Source organism: Equus przewalskii, chromosome 14 (genome assembly GCF_037783145.1).
Source record: "Equus przewalskii isolate Varuska chromosome 14, EquPr2, whole genome shotgun sequence".
NCBI classification, from domain to species: domain Eukaryota; kingdom Metazoa; phylum Chordata; class Mammalia; order Perissodactyla; family Equidae; genus Equus; species Equus przewalskii.
This window is the reverse complement of record NC_091844.1, coordinates 45,110,498-45,127,085: the sequence shown is the minus strand read 5'-3', so window position 1 is coordinate 45,127,085 and position 16,588 is coordinate 45,110,498. Positions and strand designations below refer to the sequence as shown.

Below are 16,588 nucleotides of genomic sequence, written 5' to 3'. Positions count from 1 at the left end.
TATTTGTCTAATATTTCTTTATAAATCTTAGATCCAAGATATCAGCGTGGAAACTGAAGACAATAAAGAGAAGAAATCTGCCAAGGATGCATTGCTGTTGTGGTGCCAGATGAAGACAGCTGGGTGAGTGTGAACTCAGAGAGGATCAGGGGCCACTTCTCCCAGGACTGAGTTCCCCTGTAGTCATCACTCACAAGGTGTTGACAAGTATCTCTTCCGCTGCCTCCACTGAGAAGTTGTGTTAACTCATAAGCAGTTGATAGGCTGACATTTCAGCTAACTCTCACAACGAAGAGATCTGATTTATGTTCTGGACCTGTCATCTCCACAATTGGTTTCTCCCTCTTTATTAATGAAACTCCAGAGAGCAGTGGATCTTGAATCTTAAAACCCTGAAACCATGTTTAGGAATCACATCCATGATGCTTAAAAAACAGTTGTGGGTTTTCTCCTCCCTTTAAGTTTTGCTGCTTTGGGGAGCTTCATGCAGTAAACTCAAGAGTAATCTTGATACATTGTCTGTCTCAGTTTTCCTTCCTTTTATTCTTTCTTTGAAATTTTAGTAAAGATATTTTTTAGAGAACTGCATCTTTTTTGTTGCTCGCTGAAATTGTCGCAGCGCATGGGTACTTAGGGAGAACCGGTGTTGTACCAGGTTAATTAGAGAGTTACTGTGGGAGCTACCTGGAGGACGGATAGAACAGTAATGGACATGACGAGTCAGTGATAAATATGGGAACCACAAGAGCACATGGCTCTAATGAGGGGATCAGGTTATGAATGAACCTTTAATCAAACACAGATCCAAAGTTGTTAATAATCAATATGGTGTCAGCTTGTTGATTTAGGGGTAAGTGTCAAACACAGAGCAGTTTTTCAGGGAGGTACTTAATTTAGAAAACTATATCCAATTTAGTGATATAAGGAGGAAAGAAAGCTGAGTGTCACATGTGGGTACTCCAGGCTGCTTCCTCTCTTAAAGTAATGTTTGAATTCAGATCTCAGTGACTACAGGGTCCTGCTGTCTTTCTTGGTAGTAGAAAGCAGGTGGAGGCAAAGAGGCCTCAGTGGTGTCTAGGTTGTGGTTGCTTTTTCCCCACTAGGTTGTGGTGTTTCTAATTTAGGACACACTGCCCATCTTTTGTCAGATTGAATTACCAAGAAAGAAAAGCCATGTGGTTGTATATTTTATTTTTATCTTACAACAAGCTCAAGTTGATGCAATATTTGCTCTGACTTGATTGTCCTTATTGTTATTCACTGCCTCAGTGTTTTACAGAGCTTACAAACTTTTTTTTAAAACACTGCATTTAGCAAAAGAATATACCTTGATTTGGTAATGCTGTTGCTTTTCTCTTGTGCTTTGTCTTTGGCAGGTACCCCAACGTCAACATTCACAATTTCACCACCAGCTGGAGGGACGGCATGGCCTTCAATGCACTGATACACAAACACCGGTAAGTCCTGAGAGATCAGGCTCACAGTTTTGGGATAGAATGTTGACATCCTTCTGTCACAGATCTGGGTGACTCGTGATCTCATATCCGTTGCCTTAGATGTTGCAGCATGGTGGAACTTCCTGCATTCCACGTGAGGAAAGTGTGAGAGAATATGTAAATTCTCCCAAACAAAACAAACAAGTGCACCCAGTATCTTCAGTTCTCTGATAAACTTTGAAGTGTTTATTCAAAAATCAGATTTCATTGTTTGATGATTAAATGATCATAGAGTTTTACTTCAGTAAGCGGTGATTTTAATGCTTGTGGAGTAATAATCATGTCTCGTTGGTCATATGATTTGTTTTCAAGCCATGGTTTTTGTTCTGTCCACCATTGTTCTACATAGGCCTGACCTGATAGATTTTGACAAACTAAAGAAATCCAATGCACACTACAATCTGCAGAATGCATTTAACCTGGCAGAGCAACACCTTGGCCTCACTAAACTGTTGGACCCTGAAGGTAAGGACTTGAGGGATAAAGGGTGGGACCTTTAGCATAGAGGGGTTAATATAAAAGTCTTTTTATTGGGTTATTTTATATATACAGTGTGCTCTGGGAATTGTCAGAGGAAGAGGAGCTTAATTTTGGTGTGGGAATTACTTGAGGATTTGCGCAAAGGATTGCATTTGAAAAGGCCTTGAAAAATGAGTATGATTTAAACACGTTCTGAAGGAAAGGGCGTGCTAGGCAGAGGGACTTAATTGTATGAGCAAAGGTGCAGAACCAGGAATGAGGAAGGCATGGTTGGGGACTAAAGGGTCATTGGGAGTGGTGTTTAGAGTAATAATAGGAAACACCACTGGAAGGGTGGATGGGGGGCCCAACAGGTTAAAATTTTTAGAGGTTATTGAGCAGGCAGTGGGGAGTCATTGAAAGTTCCCAGCACCTGTACTCAAGGAAGAGAGACTGGCACAGGGTCTCAGTGACTGCTTGTTGACTGACATTCATCCCAAGGTGGCAAGCAGTGTGGTGTGGAATGGGTGGAGACTGGGGACAGGGGCCTTGTTAGAAGGCTGTGCAGTGTTTGCTTGTCAGCAAGTAAGATTTCAAACAAGGAACGTGCTTCAGGAAAGTGAACGTGTGGCTGGAAGAAGGAATATCCCTCAGAGGCCCTTCTTAGGGCTGGCTGCTTGGAGGCCAGCACCCCATTCTCTACATGGAACTGATCTCTCTCTGCTCTCTGGGTTGCACAGGCCCCCAAAGACTGGCTGCAGGTGACATGGAGCTGACGTGTGTGGGACAGTCCCACAGCTGTAGCTCCCTTGCTTAACAAAATTCTAATTTTAGTCTTCATTTCAGCAGGAGCTATCATAGGCACTTTAATTTTGAGAGGCATTTAAAATATAAGAGGATTTGTTTGTAATGCTGGAGCTTTTTAGATCCTTTCAGCTGTGAGCAGATATTAGAGAAAGAAAACTGTGTGAGTGGAAGTTTAAAGTTCTTATAAATATGGAACAGGAAGTTTTAACTCCTCAAGGGCAGATGGAGGTCGTGTGGCTGCCAAGCAGGCTCCTTGCTATTTTCCAATACATCAGATTCACTGATAGGTTCACTGCAGGAAGCTGAGATAAAATTATCTTTGTGCTAACCCATTAAATGATTTCTTAATATAAACAGAAAACTGAAATTCCCTGGGCTGTGATAAATCTCCATACTTAACCCCTACCTCACTGTGAGAAGGCATCCTTCTCAGCCTGAGCTGTTTCCGCTTTGATAAAGAACCGTTTTTCTTTTTCTATCACTATGACAAATGTTTTAAATAGCTTGCTCATTAGTTAATCTTTCTAGTCACTACCCAGTATGAAAAGGGGGTTGCTGTTCCTCACATCACAAGACAAGGAGCTAAAAAAGGCAGTGATGTCACTTATCCTGTGGGTTTGATCTTGACTGTTAGTTGTTGTCCAGTGTCCCAGAGAGCATCGGTTAAAATACACTTGTAGACAAGTTAAAAAACAAGAGTTTTTGCCTGCTCACACCTTCCTGGTTATATCGACATTTTGTGCTTATTAAATGGCATACAAGACCGGCGTTTTTTTCTGGCCTCCCTCCAATTCTTTCTCCTTGGGGCACACTTCCGTGGGACTGAACAGACGCAAGAGTTGGCCCCAGAGGCCCTGGAGTGAGAACAGTAGCTCTGGTTCTAACCCTCACTGCCACTGGCTGCCTCAGTGACACTGGGCAGGGAGCTTTCCAGCCCTGTGCCCTAGTGTTCTCATCCTTAAAATAAGAGAAATAGTCTGACTCACACAGGGCTGCCAAGAGGATAGAAGGGAAGATACCTGTATGAATGCATATTGAAAAACAGCCTGATCAATTAAGAGCCTTCCTGTGTGTGCTTTTCTCCATCTGTCCCGAGTGGAGTATTTCACTGAATATTGTCAAACCTTGAGGACTTCTTCACTCATTTGTTCCCTCCCTCAGTAAATATTTATTGACCGCCCACTTTGTGCAAGACAAGATACTAGGAATTTGGGTGGTGGAGTGGCACAGGGCTTACCAGGATTCCTACCCTCAGGGACTTGGTCTTGTAAGGCAAATAAAATGTGCATAAATAATTATAGTACCTGGCAGAAAGTGGGCTGTGTGTCAGTATAAACAAAGTCCTTAAGGGAACAAAAGGGAGTGACAAAATTCTAGCTGTAGGGATCAGAACAGCTGTGTTGGAGTGGTAACTTTTCAGCTGGGCCTTGAAGGATTGGAAGAAAGTGATGGAGTGGGGAAGGCCATTTCAGGCAAAGGGAAGTCGTGAGGAAAGAGAAGGACTGTTGGGAATTGTAGGGCGTGTATGGAGAATGGAGAAAAGTGTGGTTCAGATAGATAGTGTCTAAGAAGTAATAGGCTATAGAGTTAGAATTGTCTAGAACTGTGCTTGGCAGTTAGAAGAAGCCTGATGAATATTTAGTGGATGGATGGAAAGACGGGAAGGAAAGTTATGACAAACTCTAGAGGACTAAGGGGCTTACACTTTTATTTTTCAGACTGCAGGGCACTTTTCAGTAGTTTTGAACTGGAGAAACTATGTTCACGACTGTGCTTCTGGAAGATCAACTAGGTGCAGTGTATGAATGAATTGGGCAGTAGGGAGACCAAGTGAGGAACCCATTGCTTCTGGTCTGGTTATGTGACCATGAGAGTCTGAACCATAAGTAACAATACAGATTCCATAAATAGAATCAGCCAGACTCAGACTTGGCGACTAACTGGACGTGGGTAGCAAGGAGATAAAAATGTCAAAAGACTGAATGACTGGAAAAAATTTTGGTGCCATTGGTAGAATTAAGGACCCAGTACACACAAACCCAGTTTGGGGGTGGGAGTGGGCAGGGAGATGAACATGGTCTGTCCGGGTAGTAGCCACATTGCTAAAAATTCCACCCAAATTCTTACTGTGCTCTTCATTTCTCTGTAGTAGTTGTGCATATATTTTGTCTTCTTGGTGGCCAGGGATCCTCTGGAGAAAAGGGTCATGTCTCTTGGAACTTTTATGTCCTTATTCCAATAGTAGAAGGTATTCATGAATATTCATATAATAAGTCAGTGAGATCCTCATTAGCCTTATAATTAATGCACTGATGACAGGACTCTCAAGTAGGAAAAATGCAGACACTGGCCTGTTCAGTGTGGAACAGTTGAACAGTTGTTCTGGGTTGTTCCTGCTGCCTGGGTGGCAGCACTGTGAGCAGAGTGCTGAACGACATCTTCTCTGGGTTACAGATATCAGTGTGGACCACCCTGATGAGAAGTCCATTATCACTTACGTGGTGACTTATTACCACTACTTCTCTAAGATGAAGGCCTTGGCTGTTGAAGGGAAACGAATTGGAAAGGTGAGCTCACACCAATTTTACAGGTTGTGAGACATAATTAAGTTTCGTGTCTCAATGTACTGCCGCTGAGCACCTTGTTCTCCCACGCACCCATAAATTTAGCCAGTAACAGTTTGTGGTGAACTCTCCAAATGACAGGGAAGTAGGCAGAAGCCTCTTCATCCCAAGGACAGGAGGTAGGAGTGGTGGCTAAAATATTTAGGAAGGGATTTGAGGAGAATCTCGGACCTGGAAACATCCCTCCCCTCAACCTTACCAGAAAATTGGGTATTGAAAGTCTGATTGAGTTGGCTGATGTCATGGGCGTGAAATCCTACTTAGCACAGTTGAAAGGCCTCAGTAGTATGCTTTTTAATTCTCATTTGGCTGATGTTCACTTGCCGTATATTTCAGAACACCCACACCAGACGACACTGTCTTCTCAATGCACTGGAATGGAAAATTCATGGTCATTCATGGGACAGGACCAAGCAAAGTAGAGCCCTTTTTGTTTCTCTAGGAATTTTGGAGCTTAGGCAGTAGGAGTCATTAAACCTTTTGCCTGGGAGTTGAGAGATTACAGGACCAATTACAGTTGAGTTAAAGCTGTCATTGCTCACAAATAATAGCCATAGTCTGAGTGCCTATTCACAAATGGTTCTTCGAGTTTAATATGCTCGTGCCAAAGTAGCATAGAACCATTTCAAAGCCAGTCATTAAATGTGCACGTCCTCAGGTAGGGTTGCAATCAGGTGTTTCTTACATAGTGATACAATTTACGTTTCCACTTTTCTAACTTGTTTACAGGTGCTTGACAATGCTATTGAAACAGAAAAAATGATTGAAAAGTATGAATCACTTGCCTCTGACCTTTTGGAGTGGATTGAACAAACCATCATCATTTTGAACAATCGCAAATTTGCCAATTCACTGGTTGGGGTTCAACAACAGCTTCAGGCATTCAACACTTACCGCACTGTGGAGAAACCGCCCAAGTAAGACAGAGTGGAGCGCGCGGCTATTATTATGGGAAGAGAGATCACTGCAGCCCAGACCCCCATTTTCTGACGTGCATGATCCCATCTCTTAATGAGTGCCTCTCACCAGTGGTCTGCTCTGCTCCTTTCCACCTGCTCCTGTGTGGCTGAGATTTATTAAAAGTCATGCCCTGTGTGAACCCTCTCCAGGAGATTGTGCCACTGATGCACGTGATACTTGAGGATCCTAAGAAGTGGTGCAGGTCCCCAGTCCCTTTTCTTGTGTCTGTGTTTCAGAATTCCCTATTTTTTGGATTTTAAAAGTGTAGAGTGTGTGTAGGTTGTATTATTATAAGACTCCAGGTGAGGCTAAGGCAGTAACCCATAATCAGGCCCACTAATATATCCAGCAGAACGTATAAATACTCACATTATGTTGGATAAAATCAGACAGTAAATAGTTTCGTATCAGTTCAGATCAGGTTTTGCTGCCCAGAAAAGCTTGATTTTTTTCTCATCTTTTTAACACTCCTAATTGTTGAATAAGGATTGTGGACCTTATCTCTTACAGTAGTGCAAAAGTCATTCCTCCTTTTTCTGAAACTCAACTCAGTTGTGAGTTCCTTGCTAAGGTCTCTGAAAGCCATTGAAAGTTATATTAGGTAGTCATTGAATAATTCTTGTTGAATGCATTCAGCTGTGCTCTCAGAAGGACGTCAGTCCATCATCCAGGACTTAAGGTCTAAACTTCGAATGAGGTGGTTAATAAAGGGTGGTGTCATGTGCCCCAAATATAAATCTCAGTAACAACAACCAACCAACCACAAAAAAATTCCACAGTTGGGCACATTTTGAGGTCTGTAAAACCCAAAAACTAACCCACTGTGGTTACTCTAACATGCGTTTCACATAAATCAGACCAGAGATAAATGGCTTTTAAAATTGCGTGGCTCAGTGAAATGTTTTTTCTCTCCAGAAGCAAATGAATTTTTCCTCTTGAAGGAAAAAGAATACAATAAATAATGTTTATGGCTGTTTTTTCCTGTGCTTAGATTTACTGAGAAGGGGAACTTGGAAGTGCTGCTTTTCACTATTCAGAGCAAGATGAGGGCCAACAATCAGAAGGTGTACATGCCCCGGGAGGGGAAGCTCATCTCCGATATTAACAAGGTAAAACCGAGCTGTCTGGTCCTGTTTGGGCCCTGGCCCCCTGGAGGCTTCAGGTTTTATCCCTGGGTCTCGATTGCTAAGAGGGCAGGAGACTGAAAGGATCCACCCCTGCCTGCTGAACTGATAAGTGACAGCTGTTGCTCAAGTATTGCAGGGGGTCAAGTGAATACTTGTGGTTGGCTAGTCTGTGGGAGTCTGGGAGGCCAGGGGGGCAGTGGGGAACGGGGAGATGTTAGATTTTTATCAAGCAAGCCTTGGTTCATCCTACTTACCTTGTTACGTCTGTCCAAGGCAGTTGACTCAAACGTCTTTAAATTGCAGAAAGGAGAACTTGAAACCTTATTTCATGTATCTGGAATCTCTAGAGATTGGGGCTTAGGATTTTGGCTCCTTCCATCATCTGGCAAACGATTTCCATTATCATGCCTGTTATGTCTGCAATTATAGAATTTCACAGTGGGCATTATTTCCAAGTAGAAATTTGAAAAATCTAGAACTGTGGTCAGTTGTACACATTTAGATTCGTTTAAGTGGAATTTTTTTTCAATATGAAGATGCATTTCATAGAAATGAATTTAGTGTGGACAATCCGAGGATTTTGAAAGAAATACTCAGATATGTGAATTAAAAATAAGTGGCTTAGGGTAGGGTGAAAGAGATTCATGATATGATTTCCTTCTGAGAAAAAGCATTTATCTTTTTTATATGATCAGAACTGTTGAAGATAATTTGTTTCCTTTCAGTTATAGTAAGAGATTTATAACTTAGTCATATCGCGCCCTGTCTGCACTGTTTTGTTTTCCAAATATAACACAAGATCTTTAGATCTAGAGGGGGAGAGTGTTCCCACGGGGCTCAGCTGAGCGAAAATGTGTTTTTTCTTAAGGCCTAAGAGTCAGGGTGAGAATGAGATTTCCCATTTAAGTTCTGGGGTCTTTTTGAGAAATATTAACTGCTGACTGTAGCCAAGGACGGTCCCTTGAACATTGCACAAAACTCTTCTTTTTCACTTCCGTAGGCCTGGGAAAGACTGGAAAAAGCAGAGCACGAGAGAGAACTGGCCCTGCGGAATGAGCTCATAAGACAGGAGAAACTGGAACAGCTCGCCCGCAGATTCGATCGCAAGGCAGCTATGAGAGAGACTTGGCTGAGCGAAAACCAGCGTCTGGTGTCTCAGGTTCTGCTCTAGACATTGTTCTAGAAACTACTCTTGGGGGAATCTAGAATGTAGACTATGCCCAAGGACCATAGGACAGCTGCTTTCCAACATCCAGTGTTCTGAAGTAACTGTCAAGTCATCTTGCCCACTTCCCATGAAGAGGATGTTTATAGTTTCTAATATACTTTCTCTTCTATTTATCTAACTTCATAGATTTGGAAGTAGTTCAAGCACAGCTTGGTTCACACACAGTCACTGGCTCTAAACATTTTCATTTATAAAATTTTTTAAAAGTTCTCTCTTTCCTTCAGTCTTTGACTGAGTAATCCTTTGAGGCAGTTAGACTGGTCATGAAATAAATACAGGTGGCTTTCTTTTCTACTTCTTGGCTTAACATAAATCTATTACCTGCTCCGGTCTCATAAATCGGGTGCTGGATGTAAGCTGGATGCCTCTGTAAAGTGAGAAGTTGCCGATTTGCTTTGGGGAGGGCATCTGAGCTCAAGCACGGAACTTGAAGGGTCCTAGGGAAGGCAGCACCCAGCAGAGGGGCTCGGCTCAGGGGTTGGTGTTTGGCTTCAGGACCACCAAAGATTAAGGTGTGCTCATGATTCCAGCTCTGTTCTCTGTTTGTTCCAGTCGGATGGCTTTTTTATTTTGTGTTTCTTTCCATTCCATTTCTCTCTAGGACAACTTTGGATTTGACCTTCCCGCAGTCGAGGCCGCCACGAAAAAGCACGAGGCCATTGAGACAGATATTGCCGCATACGAGGAACGTGTGCAGGCCGTGGTAGCCGTGGCCAGGGAGCTTGAGGCGGAGAACTACCATGACATCAAGCGCATCACTGCGAGGAAAGACAATGTCATCCGGCTCTGGGAATACCTACTGGAACTGCTCAGGGCCCGGAGGCAGCGTCTCGAGATGAACCTGGGGCTGCAGAAGATATTCCAGGAAATGCTCTATATTATGGACTGGATGGACGAAATGAAGGTAAACTTGACTGAAATTTGGCCAGAGCTGATCCAGTGAGGCCTGTCTTTTCTGGGATCGACCCACTAATCCCCCAGCATCAGTTGTGCCCCTTGTCCAACTGCCCACACTGTACAGCCAGAGAAGGACCACATCACCCATGGGAGATGGTTAGCTTACAAATTAAAGGAGAAATGAAGTACAAAAAAAGTTGTAACGAAGACCAGTTCTGTAGCTAGAGATCTGTGACTGTGATTCAGATCTAATTTAGATATATTCCACCATAAGGAATAAAATTGTGGTTTTCTGTTTTTAAAATTCTTTGGGGTTGAACTAGCTTTCCATCTCTTTGATCCGTGTGTGAGTGGCTCTGGTTTGGGGAGGGAATCCATCCAGGCAGGTGGTATGGGCAGGTGGGAGAGTAGTAAGCAGTGTGGATAGTGGATAGGGTGCAGCTCAGGAACCAGGCAGCCAGAGTTCACATTGTGAGTGCTGGAGCTTCCTGATCTCCTTGAACCTCTTTTCCTTGTCTTTTAAGTGGAGATCATAACCATCTCCCTCGTGTGGTTATAGCAAGGATTAAATGTGGTAATGTGTGTACAGATCTTAGGGCGGGGCTGGTTGCAAATGGCTGCCGGTGCTGGTTTGTGCTTCCCCTTCCACTGTTGACAACCCTCAGCATAGAGTTCTACACTTTACCCCACCCAGAAGGAGGCCTGCCACTGTGCCGTGGCCTTGTCCCCATTCTTGTCCTCTGATGCAGGCCATGGAGAGCTCCTCCATGTCAAGCAGTTCCCCGGCTGGAAGGCGTTTAACCTCGTAGCCAGAATAGAGCAGGGCAATTTTCAGATAGTACCGTGAAGCCTCCATTATCTCAGCACATTGTGTTCGCAAGCTTGACCTTATGCAAGGGATTTCCTTCCCGGGATGTAAGGCCTCGTCTTTTGCTCACCTCTTAGTGTTCCTGGCAGAGGGGCAAGGTGACCTGATACCATCAGTTTTCCCTCTTATTGTCCCGTATTTACAATGTTCTCAGGTATGGCCTGTCTTGACCTCTTAAAATAGAAACGTTCATAAAATCTAGCAGAGAGATGCTTTTCATTTTGTAAATTATGATGCACATTAAAATTCAGATTGGGCCAGAGACTTCTTTGGAAGGAGTGAAGTTGAAGATTCCATCTGGAGAGGATGTGGGATGAGGCCCCCAAATTGGACTGATGGAAGAAGCAAAAGAAAACATTAGTGGGTTCAGACTTACACCAGAGTAGTTGCTCAGGGCCTGCTGAGCGTGACAGCCACCTGACCCTGTCCTTATTTGATTAAAGGTGTGGTTTGTAGCTGGATTGTCTCTGGTTGATTGTGGAAGTATCGTGGAGGCATACCTATAAACTTAGGAAAGCATCCATTTAAAGGGTCAGCAACTTCTAGGAGATTTCTTTAAACTCTGAAGTGAAACAACTCTGTTACCTTTGTTGGCTTCTCGACTAGTTGTTGCTGTGGCAGTTTCTTCTTGGAGCTGCAGTTTACGTTTCATATTGATTCTCCCTCCTCCCTGCCTCCCTCCCTCCCTTTTTTTTCTTTTTTCTTTTTTCTTGTTTTTGGGGGGGAAGATTAGCCCTGAGCTAACATCTGCTGCCAGTCCTCCTCTTTTTGCTGAGGAAGACCAGCCCTGAGCTAACATCCGTGCCCATCTTCCTCTACTTTACATGTGGGATGCCTGCCACAGCATGGCTTGACAAGCGGTGCCATGTCTGCACCCGGGATCTGAACCGGCGAACCCTGGGTTGCCGAGAATCGGAACGTGCGCGCTTAACTTGCTGAGCCACCAGGCCGGCCCCCCTCCCTTTTTTTTCTATTCTGTACTTTTTAGTGTAGATTTGACTTGCTTATTCCAAGGTAGATCCTTAGTGTGTTATGTCTCTTCTGATTCAGGCTTTCAGGTTTGTTTTGTTCTGCTCTAGTTTGCTCATTATCAGCTTCCCATAAAGATAGGGGGAGGATGGCTGGCTGGGGGAGAGTGCAGCTTGGTTGCTGGCTCTCAGCTTGTCCAAAGATGATGAGACCCTGTGGTCAACGTTGTATTCACTGGTGTCCTTTCTGTTGCCTCTTGTGCACAGGTGCTATTACTGTCTCAAGACTATGGCAAACACTTACTTGGCGTGGAAGACCTGTTACAGAAGCACGCCCTGGTGGAAGCAGACATTGGCATCCAGGCGGAGCGGGTGAGAGGGGTCAATGCCTCCGCCCAGAAGTTTGCAACAGACGGGGAAGGTAAGGATGGACTGTTTCAGATATTACCTCCTAGTCACCAGAGGTCTTTCTATAGAAGTAGTTAAGTTGCATGTGGCAGTGGGGCTTTCGAAGTTACTGTGTCGTTGTGGGTTTGTCTGCTGCCGTGTCATGCATACGTGACCTGTAGTGGGATGGCTTTCTGAGCATTTTAACCCTGTCTTGCTTTTCTGAAATGGAAAATACTTTTCATTGTCTTTTCCTGAAATACTCAAGTGCTGCTTGGTTTTGAGTGACTTGATGTTTGGCAGTGAACCTTTGCCAGACCACACTCGATGCCAGCAACCTAGTGTGGCAGCTCAAGCATCATGCTCATGATTGTACATCTCTTTGTTTAAAGGATGTTTGGAAGGATTTGGTTTTGTTTCTTATATTTTAGAAACAAATGGAACTGTCTTCTTTCTTACGATGTATGTAATTTTTTCATTCATAAGTGACCTAAGAAAAAAAACACTTGGGGCAAAAAAATAAGACTTCTTATTGCCCCTCCCTGCTCTTCCAGTCAAGGTCCTAGAAGGTGCTCCCTTGCCTCATAACATGGCCCTGCACTTAGAATTGAACTGGTAATCTAGTAGTAAGAGCATGGGCTGTAGCTTACTGCCTGCAAATGAGCGAGAACCTATGCTAAACTCTGTCGCACACCCACATTCCCTCCTTGGTGTTAAACAGGTTACAAGCCCTGTGACCCCCAGGTGATCCGAGACCGCGTGGCCCACATGGAGTTCTGTTATCAAGAGCTTTGCCAGCTGGCGGCTGAGCGCCGGGCCCGTCTGGAAGAGTCCCGTCGTCTCTGGAAGTTCTTCTGGGAGATGGCAGAAGAGGAAGGCTGGATACGGGAGAAGGAGAAGATCCTGTCCTCCGACGACTACGGGAAAGACCTCACCAGCGTCATGCGCCTGCTCAGCAAGCACCGGGCTTTCGAGGATGAGATGAGTGGCCGCAGCAGCCACTTTGAGCAGGCCATCAAAGAAGGTGAAGACATGATCACGGAGGAGCACTTCGGGTCGGAGAAGATCCGAGAGAGGATCATTTACATCCGGGAGCAGTGGGCCAACCTGGAGCAGCTCTCGGCCATTCGGAAGAAACGCCTGGAGGAGGCCTCGCTGCTCCACCAGTTCCAGGCAGATGCTGATGACATTGATGCTTGGATGCTGGACATCCTCAAGATCGTCTCCAGCAATGATGTGGGCCACGACGAGTACTCCACACAGTCTCTGGTCAAGAAACACAAGGATGTGGCAGAGGAGATCGCCAACTACAGGCCTACCATTGACACGCTGCATGAGCAAGCCAGCGCCCTCCCCCAGGAGCATGCGGAGTCTCCGGATGTGAGGGGCAGGCTGTCGGGCATTGAGGAGCGGTACAAGGAGGTGGCAGAGCTGACGCGGCTGAGGAAGCAAGCGCTGCAGGATACCCTGGCCCTGTACAAGATGTTCAGTGAGGCTGATGCCTGTGAGCTCTGGATCGATGAGAAGGAGCAGTGGCTCAACAACATGCAGATCCCAGAGAAGCTGGAGGACCTGGAGGTCATCCAGCACAGGTGAGTGGGGGTGCTGCTGGGGATGCCCGCCCACCCCTTATTACCACTTAGGACCAAGGACATGACTACCCTGTTAATTGCCTTTTTAGATTTGAGAGCCTAGAACCAGAAATGAACAACCAGGCGTCCCGAGTCGCAGTGGTGAACCAGATTGCACGACAGCTGATGCATAGCGGCCACCCGAGTGAGAAGGAAATCAAAGCCCAACAGGACAAACTCAACACAAGGTGAGTGTGAGCCACTGGTGTCCAGCTTCCTGTGTGCGCGGCCGGGGAGGGTGAGGTTGACCGCTTGCTGAACCTTGCGATCAGGAATTTCCTGCACAGGGTCACTGGCATTGTGGTGCTGATGTCATGGCATTGGCATCTGCTTTGGGACATACCCTATTATTGCAAGAAGTGTCTTTTGCGGCAACATCATTAAGGACAGCCCAACACCTGCCCCTTCCCACATCAGAAGTTAAGGCCTTGGTGACACCTGTGCATGATGTGGTGGATCATCAAGTTGGCACTTGTGCTGTCCCTTCTAAGATGATTTCTGGAACAGGACTTAGCATGTTTGAGACAAAATTGGCCAACCAAAGTCCTGATTATCAAGGTAGACCTTTGTCCAGGTCTTATCTTTCTGTTGAATAAACATCTTTGAATAGGCTGTGGTGGCAGGGTAGCCTCGGTTCTGAAGGTTACTGTCAAGTTGGTTTTGGAAAATGTTCATTAGGTGCACTTCAGAGTTGAGTAAAATGTGTATGGCAGTCATGAATTAATGACTCTTTAGGGGACAGATGCGTTGTCGCTGCTCATGTTGGAGCTCTTTAACTCTTCATGTCAGGCTTTTTCCAGATTATGTTGTGTCCTTGAGCTGTTTCGATGGTATTTGGTGTCTGTATACTAGGTGAGATGATTTTCCAGAAAGTATACAGTCAAAGCAAAGATGGAGAGAAAAAAAATTGCAGATTTGACCATGACTGTTAGTTTCATCATCCAGCCATGAGCTTTCAGCCTCTCTTTCACACCGCTTTCTCCCCCGCCCCTGTACTCACAGGTGGAGTCAGTTCAGAGAACTGGTCGACAGGAAGAAGGACGCTCTTCTCTCTGCCCTGAGCATACAGAACTACCACCTTGAGTGCAATGAGACCAAATCCTGGATTCGGGAGAAGACCAAGGTTATCGAATCCACCCAGGATCTGGGCAATGACCTGGCTGGCGTCATGGCCCTGCAGCGCAAGCTGACTGGCATGGAACGGGACTTGGTGGCCATTGAGGCAAAACTGAGCGACCTTCAGAAGGAGGCGGAGAAGCTCGAGTCCGAGCACCCGGACCAGGCTCAGGCCATCCTGTCTCGGCTGGCTGAGATCAGTGACGTGTGGGAGGAGATGAAGACCACCCTGAAAAACCGCGAGGCCTCCCTGGGAGAGGCCAGCAAGCTGCAGCAGTTCCTGCGGGACCTGGACGACTTCCAGTCCTGGCTCTCCAGGACCCAGACGGCCATCGCCTCAGAAGACATGCCCAACACCCTGACCGAGGCGGAGAAGCTTCTCACGCAGCACGAGAACATCAAAAACGAGATCGACAACTACGAGGAGGACTACCAGAAGATGAGGGACATGGGCGAGATGGTCACGCAGGGACAGACTGACGCCCAGTACATGTTTCTGCGGCAGCGGCTGCAGGCCTTGGACACCGGATGGAACGAGCTCCACAAAATGTGGGAGAACAGGCAGAATCTCCTCTCGCAGTCCCACGCCTACCAGCAGTTCCTCAGGGACACGAAGCAGGCCGAAGCCTTTCTTAACAACCAGGTAATGTTCATCCTTGCCTTCGCTTCCTTCCTGTCAGAGCAGGCTCTGGCTGCGTATTGGAACATTTTGGCTAGGACTGCTGGTTTAAACCACACGTGTGATGTAAATGAAGTAAATGACCTCTGAGGCATTGAAACCCATCACAGTGTAGGGGACAGGAATTGAGGATTTCCACAGGAGCTGTCTTGCCTTGCAAAATGCAGATTTGTTTCAACCACTGTTGAGGACCTCTTCTTCCAAAGTGTCTCATTAAATTGGCAGTGTTCTGTGAGGTAGTTGATTCCGTTTAAAAGGTACAATGAGGATTTTTTTTTTTTTTGGTCACTGAATGCTTCTGTCTTCCTTGCTCTAGAAGAGTCAGGGACTTCACGTGATGACACAGTGCAGAGATTAGAGAGAAAAACAGCTGAGGATGGTCGGCAGCATCAGGGTTGTTACTCTTTCTTAAAAGAGAGAGCTTGAAGGATATGTTGCTACTGCCTTCGTGGACCCATGAGAGGACCCTTGTGGCTGGTGCACAAAGCTTTGCTTGCTCTCCTCACTCACTTTGGGAAAAAATTTAGTGCATTTAACCAGTTAAGGAAATTTAATCACTTATGGTGTTCCACTGGGTTTTTTTCCTACCAACTTTCTGTTTTATCTGACTCAATAGATAATTTCATTTAAGTGTAATGAAGCAAGCATTATGAAGTATATTGCATGGAAATGTAAGACAAAGGAAGGAGTGCTTTCATTATTCTGAAAGTGAGTCATATTTCATGAAGTCTCATCCTGCTGTGATTTTTTTTTTATTTCTTAAATAAGGAGTATGTTTTGGCCCATACTGAAATGCCCACCACCTTGGAAGGAGCTGAAGCAGCTATTAAAAAACAAGAGGACTTCATGACCACCATGGACGCCAACGAGGAAAAGATCAACGCTGTTGTGGAGACTGGCCGGCGGCTCGTGAGCGATGGGAACATCAACTCAGATCGCATCCAGGAGAAGGTGGACTCTATTGATGACAGGTATGGTGTTCTGAGGTTCCTAAGGGACTCTCAAGCATCTGAATCATTGACCAAAAGTCCTTGGGACTGGATAGAAATTTCCTAGTGGCTGGGATATGTGCACAGAGCAAAATTTAATTATCTATCACAGAAAGTCAACAGCAGTAGCTGCCTAAAAATATGGTTCTTGTTGTCAGACATGTACAAGTGTCCACAAAAGAAAAGAAACCCTGAGAAGCCAGACAAATCCTTAACCAAAGACTTACCAGAGCTGTAATGCTGAGTAGCATTCAGGTATAAGCCATGCCCTTCGAGAGGTGATGCATAGCATGTCACCCAACAACACACAGCATGTCACCCAATGCGACCCTGAGAGCCAGACACTTCCTCA

At 45.3% G+C, this 16,588-nt stretch overlaps 1 protein-coding gene across 12 annotated transcripts in view; it reads left to right on the top strand.

Annotated features, from left to right (window-relative positions):
• The window catches only part of SPTBN1 (spectrin beta, non-erythrocytic 1), a 189,028-nt gene that overhangs the window by 136,127 nt on the left and 36,313 nt on the right, over positions 1–16,588 (top strand). For all 12 annotated transcript variants that reach the window (XR_011526084.1, XR_011526085.1, XR_011526086.1 and 9 more), the window contains 13 exons: positions 32–123; positions 1,377–1,457; positions 1,846–1,961; positions 5,217–5,329; positions 6,116–6,303; positions 7,338–7,455; positions 8,474–8,632; positions 9,303–9,605; positions 11,702–11,855; positions 12,543–13,413; positions 13,503–13,640; positions 14,455–15,211; positions 16,016–16,218. Coding sequence is in view for 8 of the 12 variants with exons in the window: in XM_070572696.1 (XP_070428797.1) it covers positions 32–123; positions 1,377–1,457; positions 1,846–1,961; positions 5,217–5,329; positions 6,116–6,303; positions 7,338–7,455; positions 8,474–8,632; positions 9,303–9,605; positions 11,702–11,855; positions 12,543–13,413; positions 13,503–13,640; positions 14,455–15,211; positions 16,016–16,218 (3,293 nt within the window). In the remaining 4 variants the exon portion in view is untranslated. The remainder of the gene's footprint in view (positions 1–31; positions 124–1,376; positions 1,458–1,845; positions 1,962–5,216; positions 5,330–6,115; positions 6,304–7,337; positions 7,456–8,473; positions 8,633–9,302; positions 9,606–11,701; positions 11,856–12,542; positions 13,414–13,502; positions 13,641–14,454; positions 15,212–16,015; positions 16,219–16,588) is intronic.